General features: G+C 44.3%; 1 protein-coding gene across 1 annotated transcript in view; it reads right to left on the bottom strand.

The window, feature by feature from the left end:
- Positions 1 to 6,623, bottom strand: part of FGA (fibrinogen alpha chain) — a 7,020-nt gene extending 397 nt beyond the window's left edge. Inside the window, 6 exon segments of the mRNA XM_010281576.1 lie at positions 2 to 465; positions 847 to 1,927; positions 2,895 to 3,040; positions 3,340 to 3,523; positions 4,523 to 4,651; positions 6,540 to 6,623. Of these exon segments, the coding sequence (XP_010279878.1) occupies positions 2 to 465; positions 847 to 1,927; positions 2,895 to 3,040; positions 3,340 to 3,523; positions 4,523 to 4,651; positions 6,540 to 6,590 (2,055 nt within the window). The 5' untranslated portion in view covers positions 6,591 to 6,623.
- Positions 6,624 to 11,922: the final 5,299 nt, after the last annotated feature.

Genomic DNA, 11,922 nt, shown 5'->3' with positions numbered 1-11,922 from the left:
TGAACCGCATCTGGGCATGGGATGTGTATTCGGTGCCCTCTTCCAGCCAGCCGGCGACCAGCGCGTCCCCGGCAGTCCCCTCGTAGGAGGACACGGCAAGGGCGTACCCTTCTGCCTCAGACCCTACCTGTACGATGTACTCTGCATACACAGCATTTCCATCCCAGTCCTCTAACTCTACCCGAAGGAGAGTATCGTTCTGAGTCAGCAAGTGTATGTTTTCATTGCCCAGCCAGAACTCTCCTCGCCCTCTGCCATCCACGCTGCCGAAACCTCTCTTGTAGTCTTGCCAGGTCCGGTTAAAATTCACTGATCCATCCATTCTCTGTTGGATCAATAGCCATCCTCCCAAAGTGGTCTCTTGGTCGCAATAAACTGACAAAACCTTATTGGATCCCGCTGGCTTGATTTTGAAAATGCCACTTTTGGCACCAAAAGTGTGTTTCTGGCGGATATCATCACAGTCTAAAAAAAAAAGTTGATCTGGTTTGACAGGAGTTATCAGCAAAGTTTAATAAAAGGTTCAGAGGAATCCAAGTACCAATAGCTCTGAGGAAAATTGTTAAACATGTTTTGGACTACACTAGGTATAGTGACAGGCAACATTAAAAAGAATTCAGAAAATAGAACTTTACATACTTCTTAAATTGTGAATTGTCTATGTAATACCCGAGTATTAATGAAATATTTTCCTTTTTGTTTCCGAGGTGGCAGCAAACAAGGCACAGTGCTTGCATTTTATCATCACACTGTTGTACTGCGGTATCTAAAACCAATGTGTCAGTTTGGTTATGGATGGAGTTCAGCTCCACTACCTCAATAACTACTTCCGTGATGCCTGTGTACCTTTCCCAGTGCTGGCTGTCCTTTGCTTCCCTCTTGACGGTCTGAAGCTGCGTGCCTGAAAGTCTGGGGTATCCTCTGCACTCTGATCATGTTGCACCCCACCTAGCTGCTCAGTTATTTCACGGGTCTTTAGTGATTTAGTTTCGAAAGTGGAGCCTCCCTTGTTGAAACTAGAAGAGGAGCTGGTCACTACAGTCCTGGAGTGACTTGCACTGCCAGATGGGAATCCAGATGGGTGAAGGTGAAGTCCTCCAAAGTCATCTTCTTCCCCCTCTCCTAAGTCTGTAAATTTGCCTTTCCCCCCGTAAGTCCCTGAATGACTGGGTACTCCAGTACCTAAGCGGCTACTGCCTGTGCCAGTTACGTGGCTGCTAGTTGAAATGCTGCTAGATCCACCAAAGTTCCTACTAGCAGTGGATGGAGAGTCAGGGGTAAAAAATGAGTCTAGATCAGGGAATAACCTCTCTAGCTTGTGGAAGTCATCTGACCCACCAACATGGTACATGCTCCCTTCCCCTCCAGCATTTCCTGCTCCTTGTAAATAGGAGCAGTCTGAGCCATCAGAAGAAACCATTTTCTCAACTACTTCTTCTCTAGGGCCGTCAGGGCCAGTGATAAATTTTGTGGTGGTAGTTTTGGTGCATCTACGAACAGTGGAGGAGGTTTTGTCTCCCATGCTAATGGTTTCTCTCCCATGAGTAGGAGTAACTAATCTGCTGGTGTGTGAAGCTCCATCCCCCCTTGATTCTGCCACGTGATACAAGCTGTCGCTTCGGGAGGGGTTCGTGTCTGTTTCTGGTCTTTCTAATACCACTTGCATCTGCCTGATGTTATTAATTATGTTCAGAGCTTGCATTTCTGGCAGAGGCTTATGCTTAAAATGCTCAGGAACATTTGAGTCCTTGAGTGGCCTCATTTTCAGTGTGCTCAAGGTGGTGGTTTGAAGCTCTGGGTGCAGGTTGATGGAGTTGGCTTGGGTAAGCTGCTTCTGGATGTTGTCGTAGCTTTCTTTGTCCACCTGGTAATCAAAACTTCTAGCACAGCTTCCTTTGCAGGCTCGTAACTTAATATCAATGTCCACCTACATAAACAGAGGGAAATAATTTTGTCAGGGAGCTTTCCTGGCTTTCTCAAGCAAGTGTATGCTTTAACTGGACTGGGGAAAGGTGGGAGCTGCTGGGCTACCTCCCACTTACAGCTGAGCTTTTCCAAAGCTCAGTTTTGAAGGCACCCCTGGTTTTATTTCCGCTGTCAATACAACACGTGCAATAGCACAGCGCGCGTGAGCTCTGTGGAGGAGTACGTTGCCGTACGTTCCCAATCTCTGTGCCCTTCGTTCTCAGCGCATAGGGGTGTCTTCCTGGGTTTGGAGGGAGTGTTGCAGAGCTGGGCACGCTCCCTCCAAACTCCACACTCCTGGGCATGGGGATAGAAACGGGTCCTCTGAGGAGAGGGGAAGACACTGGACTTGTCCCAGAGCCTGTCATGGCCCTGCTGTGAGGCTTGCCATCGCGGGGGCACCACTGCTTTCCCAAACGATCCAGAAGCCATACCTCTGAACCAGGGATCAAAATGGGCTTCTGAGAAAAACTTCTGTTTGTGCCAGGACTTTTCCTTGCGTTACTCTCAGCAGGATCGGCTGCAACCTGGGAAGACGGGCTCTAAGGCCAGCAGTGGCCGTGGGCAGCAGTGGCCCCACCGGGGAAGGACAGGGCACGTCCCCCTCACCCTGGCTGCTCAGCAGCTCCTTGCGGGAGGGGAAGCGCCTCGTACAGAGCCAGTTAGCAGCAGGTATAGCATCCATGCTGCCTGTCTGAGAGCAGAAGCGGCAGATGGGACCAGGAGTCCTCCTGAGCTTACGCTGGTTCCCACACAGCAGGAAAAGAAAACCCAGCTGCACAGAAAGCAACTCACTTGGGGATTTGCCTCAGCAGATCAGATCCTGTGAGCATTGCATCATGTTTTCTTGCTCGCCTGTGCGGTATAATGGATAGAGCCTCTTCCTGTAGCTAAGCTCTGGAAAGAATGGAAATGACGTAGCTACCTACCTCCAAGCGCTTCATCTCCAGCACCTGCTCCTGGATGCTGCTCTGCAGAGCTTTAATTCTGTTTACTTGAGTGACAACTCTCTGCTTTAGTGTCACAATTCTCCGCCTCAGCTCTCCTGACACGTGACCGTAAGTCTCATCAACCTCTGAAAGAGAAATGCATCACAGTCACCTATGCCTGTGTGATCTTCGTTCGTAAAGGAGTAGCGCGTTTTAAAAAATGCAATTCAAACATGAGCGTAAAACAAAGAACATATTTCTCATAGTACTGAGCAGGTAAAAGCTACATCAGTTTTTACTAGTTAGCAGTTATGAATCTTGTATTACTCTGTTTATTCTGGCTCTTGATAAGTGCAGCATATAATATTTTCACTACATATTGCTTATGCACAAAAAAAAAAAATAATTCAGCAACAGATAATAAAACTGGCTGCGAGATACTCACGCTGAGCACTGTCCAGGTTTGGTTTTAGTACATTTATGGTTTCCACAATTACCCGATTGGATTTTTTATAGTTGTTCTGATTTTCTGCGAGCAGCTTCTTGATTTTGTCTATTCTGTGACTATAATCCTGGTCCGTTTCATCAATCAGTCCTTGCATTCTGCAGCCTGATGGACACTTTGTACCCTTAGATTGGAAGAGGGAAATAATTGTGTTAAAACCTTCACAAGCAAACCTTTTTTTAACATTATGTTTGCAGACTTTTGGCCAACACTGAAACAAATTAAAAAAAAAATAGGGCAAGATTCTGCTAGTTCTCCTCAGATGTCCTGTCCTATTCATCCAGTAACTTTGCCAAGGACTTGTGTGACTTAGAGCAAACCACTTGGGAACTGATCCTTTACCTCCTATGCCTCTGACACCGGTGTGATGGAATCGGTGAAGCGCATCCTCAGAAACCTGCCATAAAGGCAGGGTCAAATAAACACTTGATTTTCCCTCTCCTCTGTTCCTCATGGGTGAAATTATATATATATTCCCCCCCCCCCCCCCGCAAAGGGCTGCTGTAAGGAGAAGTTTGTTGTCGAGTTTGAGCAAGGATGTCAGAGGCCAACGTATTTAAGCAGAATTTTCCTCAGAAAATCTTAGTGTTCTTACAGACTAAAGCCCTTTGCCAAGATTTCATCAAATAAACGTAGCATAGAGATGGGCTGAAATGCAAGAGGTGAGAGAGAGATAAATTAACAGTTTATACACAAAGACATCCCGTCAACCATTATGAAACTTTTCCTGAACTTTTTGTCATCAAAAAAGTATCTAGTGAAGTGTAAGTTATTTCTAGCTATTTCTTTTCTTTGTTGCACATCTTTCTTTCCAGTGGCTTTCTCTTACCAACTGCAACAGTGGCAATATCAAAATTCTTCTTTTTTTTTTTTCCTAGGAATAGCTTTCTTTTATTTCATCTTTCTTTTCCAGACTTACTTTCTCTTCTGATTCTGCACCCCTGCAAACTTCTCTTCTCCCTCTATCCTTCTTCTCGTTTTTTGCTTGCTTTCTCACAGGAGATCTCTCCAGGCTGCCCCGACATGAAGCGTTACCTGTCCTCCCCCAGACATAAAGCCCAGCCACGTGCCCGTAGTGCCTTGCTGACGGCCACCGCTTTCGCCCCCCGAGCTCATTGCTCACCCAGTCATCGTCCGCGCAGATGGGCCAGTTCTTCTCGTACTGGCAGGTGGACTGGGACATGTGCTCCACAATCCTGGGACCACGCACTCCTGCACCCTCCTTTTCAAAGGTGCTCTCTCCATCTTGCGCCTGCCGGGAGAAAAAGGGGGAAAAGCAAAGCCGAGATTAACTGAAGAGCTGCCAAGAGAACAGGAACGTTAACGCTGACGTCCTCACTCAGTGGCGTAGCTGACGTGTGGAAATTACAGCCATCTGGAAAGCTTCACACCGAACAGCGCACGGATTTTATTCCTGACGCTTCTTGTAAGGTATGGGTTTTTTTTGTTTTGTCGGAATAAAACTTTTCACCTCTTAAAATTAATGCTGCTATGTAGGGAGCGGTTGATGCTCAGGATGTATATGTGATATACATCATGATAATATAATTCCACAGAAATCTTGTGTTCAATTCTGTGTGCAATTGTAAAATCAACTTGAAATTAGATTGAAACTGAGTGAGTTAAAGCAAATACTTAAAAAATCCTATGTTCTATTTCCATTTGCTGCAATAGTCATAAGTTTTTATTTTGTGTGAAAAAAAAATAATTTTAAAAATTTCCATTTTTTATTTTTATAATTTTCTAATTTTTTAGGTGATTTCTATCACCTTCAGTCTACACAGAACTGGCTTAGAGATAAATCTGAAGAAAGTTTTCTCATTAGTGTTTCTGATTTGAATCACAGTTGCTAAGTGTAAGCTTGTAGCACTGTTTTACCTGGCATAAAGAGCAAGAAAGCTAATAACAACATAATAAAAATAATCATGTTAGTGATGGATGGATTCCACTGTGCTAATGGAAAGAAGAGAAATAAATATACTTGAGATTTTCTTCAAACCTGAGAAGCAGAAGTACATATATATATAACCTAATTCTAAGCCAAAACACTGTAAGGATGCTCAGTAAAGGACTGGAAAATAATTCATTTTCATAGAAAAAAAGCCCTGGTTTAGGGCTTGAGATGTAATTAGGTCTAACTGGACTCCTCTGCACATCTTATGTTCTTTTCAAGCAGCATAATTAATTCTTTAAAAAATTAATGATTAATTATTTTTATGATTGATGATTAATTCTGAGGCAGAGAGAGTTTCCCTAATTCTAGCCTCCAGGGTCAGAACCTAAGCCCTGGGGAACTGGAACGTCATTACTAAAATCAGTTGGTTTGATTCATCCTGAGCATGGCCCAAGTATCTCTTGAAAGTAACAAATAAAAACTTTAATTTTAGGTGGTCTGTGCCCTTTCAGCATCGGTCCAATACAACTGCTCTTGTTCTTTCATATCTGCTGCCTATAATTTCTGTCATTTGTTAAAACATGCACATTCTTCAAAAAACAGTCACAAAAAGAAACTTAAAGAATCTAACATAAGATTATGGCCTGCGACCTCAATGAGGAAACAGAAAGGTTGTATTAGCATAGTTGAAAATCAAGTCTATCACTTTCATTACCTAAAAATTTATTCTTATTTAGCTCGAGTTTAACCTGATGCTGCTGCCACAGGAATCCTTGGTTTTTAATATGTATTTTGTAATAAAAGTATTGTGTGTCATTTGTAGGTGGAAAACTTTGCTGAAGTACCGTCCAAAGGAGAGTAGAATTCAGCCTAATAAATATGAAAATTCCTGACTGGCTGGAGCCACTAGCATCCAGTAAAGTTTGGTTTAAGACTTAAAGCATCACCTATGAATCTATGAATGTATTTAATATTAATCTATGTTACTGTATTTGCTTTGCTGCTTCTGAAGCCAGGCAGATTCAGCAAAGCTTAATTAAGCAAAACTAGAGAGCTTGATACTCAAGAACTACTGGTGAAAGTCCAGCAGTGAAGTGGTTACAGTAAGCTTCTGCATATGTGTGTGCATTGAATCTTATGAGCTAGGTGACAGCCAAAACATATCTATCTAATGAACGAACATCAAATAAAGGCTCCCTCTTCAAAACAGAAAGATATTAAAAGAATCAAGTAAGGAAACTCATACCCAGGCTAAGTTGAGGAACAGCAACACACAGAGGATCCTCATTGATACCATCTTCAGGAGAAGAGCGAACACAACTCTGACTGAAAGGATGCTCTTCACCGGTCTTTTGGTGCAATTTAAACCTTAACGCAAAGCTGAGATTAATCATTATGCTCCCTTCTGTTTGGAGACAAAACATGCCAAATGTCCCCCCCCCGCCCCCCCTTAGGTGATTACCTAAGGCCTCTTGCACAAGTTTCTGGTGTTATTTGCTCCAGATACGTTTGTGCAACACCAACATGCGGGCAACACCATGTCTTCCAGGAAAAAACCTATCTAAAGCTTAATTTCTCATCAATGGATGTTCAGCAAAGGTGTATGCAGGACCTAGTGTGATCCAGTAATACTTACCTGCTGGAAGACACACACTCCGTGTGATAGGCATTTAGCTCATACGATCAAAGAGTTAATATTTGGAAAAGGAAGTCATGGGTTTGTACTTTCTGTGTGACTGTGTTTCATTGCTGTGAAATCCACTGGCCTTTGCAGAGCAAGTACTAGTCTAAGAAAGGCGGATAGACTCTATCTGTGACCATGTGGTCATCAACCAAAATTAATTCCTGAGGGCTGCAGAGCTCAGTTTACATGCATTTTTACAGCTGGACCTAACTGGTGTTTCTATAACGCATGATGTGGTTAACATTATGCTGCCTCTTACACAAATGTTATATTTTTTTTTTTTTATCAAGCAGGATTTGTTTGAAATGAATACATATTTATGAAAAGCACAGTAGAGTGGTACTTGAAAATGTCCCAGAACAGATGTTAAGCGTAATTAAATTTTCCTAAGGAGTCACATCTCCTTAAATGTTGGTAGAATGGGTATAGTTTGTGTGTGGCAATTAATGATAACGTGCCGCTGCTGTGAGCTCTGTAACGAACCTTACTGGGAAGTGGTGCACACGTCTGTCAGGCACTCGAGAGGTGCTGCCCATCTCAAAAGCTGCCACCGCAGTGAGCAGGAACGAGCAAGAAAACCTTTACTTGAGCAAATGTGGGCCTAATCCCTTGAAAGAACAAAACAAACCTTTCTCTTGGCTTTTTAAAGCCACGTGACATTCACAAAAGTCTCCATCATCTACAGGCTGCAACATCATATCATATCTGCTTGAGAGGGACGTGTTTAAGCTTGACTCTGGCATTGTACAACACAGGTAGTTCAAAATAGCTGAGTCCAGCTTTGGATCTGTTCCAGCAGGCTCTCAGGTTTTCTCCGAACTTCCTTTCCTCTGCTTTTCCTCTTGTTTTCTGCCTTCAGAAGGCCTGAACCCTCTCGGTGTGAAGTTCACTGCAGTTGAACTGAACCCTATTTCTGGCCTAGCACTTTGTGCTTCTCTTACCTAGGAAAACTCTCTTAAACTTAACAGAACTTACACCCATCTCACTAACAGTGAGTCGTATCCTCAGCTAGCAGAACACGAAAGAACTCAGTAAGACAGTGCTACATTGATTTATGCCATTGATTAATACCTACATCATCAAGATCCGGTTTTTGCATGACGAAGGGTTTAGATTATATTTAAGTCTTAGTCTTATCTGCGCACAGTCTGAAACAAGATGTTTTGTCTATTTCAATTCCCTGCAGCATGCTTTGTAAAGCCTCTGTTGAACCCCATGCAGTACCAGTAACACCATGATGCAACAAACCTCTTCTGATGCCAGCAACAAGACAGCCCAACTCACTTCAGCAACAAATGTCCAAACAGACTACGTTACTTTTGCTCAGTTTGAAGATCAGCCAGCCATGGCTGTGTTGTTTGGTTTATAAATGTCTGTAAGGCAGCTCCTGAACTCAAAGCAGATAATAAATATACTTACATACAAAAATCCTCAGCTGCTAACTTCAGCAGAGGCAAGACTGGTGATGCTTCCCCACTCCAAGTCCTACACAGTTTTGTTCACTATGTTGCAGCAGTTCTGTGAAAGAATTATAAAAAGCTCAGAGAATAATAAAATGCTTAAAAGAGGGAAAGACCACAATGAGAGGAAGTCTTGCACGATTACAATTACTTATTTTACAGAGCAGAGTAAAATGAGGTTCCTCCAAAATCTACTGGGGTCCGTGGAGAGACTCCCGCTCAAGCCAACAAACTCTAATTTAGCTTCCATGATAGATACAAAACTCTGCTCAAAGATCACAACCTTAAGCCCTCCATGCTCAGGAACACAAGAATCACACGTACAACCTTCATGCACTCTCCTTGTGCTACACTCGTGGACTCTTGCTTTACCGCAGGATCACATGTGATGTTTCTTCCACTGAACCCTTTCCTCCTCACACTGAGCATGGATGGTGCTCCACTGGCAAGAAGCTGCCCATAGTTGTACTTTCTTTTCATTGTGTGATGATGTTCTGGAGACTGTTTGAAGCTTCAAGGATTTTCCTGTGGTGCTTATGACTCAGCTACCCCAGTGCTTTGCAAACATTCATTCCCTGGGCACGACTTTCTGCTTTTCACAGCTGCAGAAGCCAGGTGAGAATGTTAAGTCAAAAAGTAGTTATTAATTTTTGGGAACTGCTTTGATAGTCAGAGTCTTCAGAGCACACTATGTGTGCAGATCCCACTGACAGCAGCTGTAGTTCTGTGCCTGCACCCAGGCTCAGGAGGAGTATCCAGCAGCCAGCTCTGAAATGCTTAAACTTCTTTGCCTCTGGTCCCACAGGAGCTGGGTGATGATGGCCAGAATAGCACCCAATTCTGCAGGGTATCAGCTGTACGTAAGAGACAAGTGTACCCCACCTGGTCTTACTGCATGCATTACAACCTATGCAACAACTAAAGCATCCTTCATAATTCAGATGTGATGTGACATGTCACCTTAGTTCTGGCTTTTCCCAGTTTGTAAGAGCTTGACTTTGTGGTCTTCAATACCCTCTGAACTTTTTTTTTTTTTTAATTTAATAGGCCTTAAAACTCAAGACCAGTCAGAGCACATCAAGCAGAAGAATTTCTGCCTTTTCAACCATGCTAACAGAGGATGCGGCAATTTGCTAGGTGATGTTCCGGGTACTGGCTACCAGTGTAAGACCGGACACGGCAGTGGCATATGCCAGGCCTCCTCTGACACTGATGGAGGACACAGCTCTCTGGTGACCTTCAAACGCAGAAAACTTAAGCTCTGGTCCAAGTAAAGCTCGGCCACCAAGGCTAGAGGGACTGGAAAGAGCTGACAACCGATCACAAACATTAGGTAAGCTAACAGGGGTTTCCTGCTTCATGCAAAGGGAATTGCTGGGCGAAGCTGGGGTGGCAGAGGAGCTCCTCATGCCTTCCAGTTGAGGGCTGAATCTAGGCCTGACCTTCAGCCTGTACATGTGTGCTTTCATGTCGCAATCATCCAGCCACTTCTCCCTGTGTTTGTTTGAAAGGCTAAAGGCCAAGAGCTAGATAAACTTTGGATTTAACTTTAATTCACCATCAAAGGACTGAAGTGCAGTTCACTACTTCAGCTGCCCTGCTCTTGGCAGGTTGCCACAGCGGTTGTGGGGGAGCCTGGGACTTCAGTCTGGTTCGTGTGCCCCAGGTGTGAGCGAGCCCTTGTTTGCCCAGCACTGCCCCTGCCTCCTGTCCTACCACCAGTCCCCACCACCAGCTTCCAAGTGGTGCTTTCTCCTCCTCTTACCTGCTCATTGCTGTCCCTGCTCTGGATGCCTTGTCCATTCTCCTTCAGCCCCAGCTCTCAGCTCTGCTTTCTCTTCATATGCTCCTCGGACTACTTAACTCTTCAAATTCGTTTGGTGAAGAAGACCAGACACCCAAGCGTCTGGTCCCACACTTTCCCCATGCAATGTCCCAGGGTCTGAGGGACCCAGCAAGTCATGCAGTCCATCCACTTTATTTGCCTCTTTCTACCTGTAGTTCTTCCTCATCCACTTTTTTTTTTTTTTTTCTCCTCTCCTTTGGAGCGAGCATGCAAAAGAGAAAGTATTTCTGTTCCCAATTTCTCTGCTTTGTGCTACAGTGGTCTTTGGAAGAGTGACTACAAGCACAAGGTATGAAAGAAAGGCAAACTCATTGTAGCCACCAAGTCTTATAATGAACTTTTCTAAACTCAGAGGGGGACAGGCATGCCTAAATACAGACAACTTTCACTGTAGGCTATGGTCTGAGGGTCATGTACGATAAAGACTAATTTAGAAAAGAGAAATATGGCCTCAGTATACAAAATAGGGGCATTAAGTCAAATTGCAATGTATTTGCCTGCAAAAAATAATACTGAGAGTATTATTCTCTAAGAGTCAGAAGAAACAGGAGATCTCTTCAGGCCCCTTTCTGACGTTTAGAGGGTTGGAAACAGTAGAAAGGAGCTCCAAAGGCACGAGTCTTGCCAGTCTTCTTTCTGGGCCCAGAGAATACCACTGCAGGCTGGAACCTTGCAGACTCCCTGATGAACTCTGGCATAGGACTTCTTTGAAAGATCAGGTTTCTTGGATTCGATAGCTCTGACCCTCCTGACCACTGGAGCAGTTGGTCCCCTCCAAAGAGGTTAAAATGATATGTGAAAACGTTGGACACCAATCAACAAATCAACTGGAAGAATAAGCCAATCTTAGTTCTGGTGAACAACCCATAAAATGCCGGCTCACACCAGTGAAATATGTATAATTACAGCAGACTGTCATCAAGTAAGTCACTGCAGCCAAAAGCTAAGCTGGGAGAGGCAAACCACAGTTCAGACCTAGCAGAGGGTGGGTACAGAAGTCAAAGTGACAGAGGGGAAAGGAATATTTTTTAATTCCGTGTTGCAAATATATAAATAATAAAAACCTTAAAGTCATGTCACAGATGGAATAAACTGAAAACAGAAAGTGGAAGGGACTTGGCCAATGCCACTCAAGTGGCTGTTTGCAGAACCAGGATCAGACGGGGTTTGCCAACCCTCAGCTCACATCCTTCCCCCAGGCCTCTCTACACATACCGCTTCAGTCACAGGGAACCACGGGAGTGGCCTCACGGCACAAAATGTTCAGGAAAACTGCTTTGCTTGGTGAGGAATTGAGTGTTGTCCTGGATTTGGCTGTGGTGCTTCATTGCTGGCTGGGGCTAAACCAGGGCAAGCGTCGTGGCTGGCAGTGAGCCACGCAGCATGGCTGGCTGCATGGCTGCCACGGAGCCATGCAAATACACCGGTTCAGCGGTGTGGAGGGGTTGTCCCCCATCCCAAAGCGTTGTTAACCCCATGCTGACCCTATGCTAACAGCGGCTTCTTCTCACCTGCTACTGAGAAACCTACCTTCCTCTTAGATTTTGGCCCAAGGGTAAAACTTGAACTAAGTCAAAATAACCCCAGTAAAAATGGCAGTGGGACAGCAGCTTGTCATGCTATGGAGACTCTGAGCCAG

The sequence above is a fragment of the Phaethon lepturus genome, unplaced genomic scaffold (genome assembly GCF_000687285.1).
Source record: "Phaethon lepturus isolate BGI_N335 unplaced genomic scaffold, ASM68728v1 scaffold48470, whole genome shotgun sequence".
In the NCBI taxonomy this organism is placed as follows: Eukaryota; Metazoa; Chordata; class Aves; order Phaethontiformes; family Phaethontidae; genus Phaethon; species Phaethon lepturus.
Note: the sequence above shows the minus strand (reverse complement) of the source record. Positions and strands in the feature narration are given on the sequence as shown.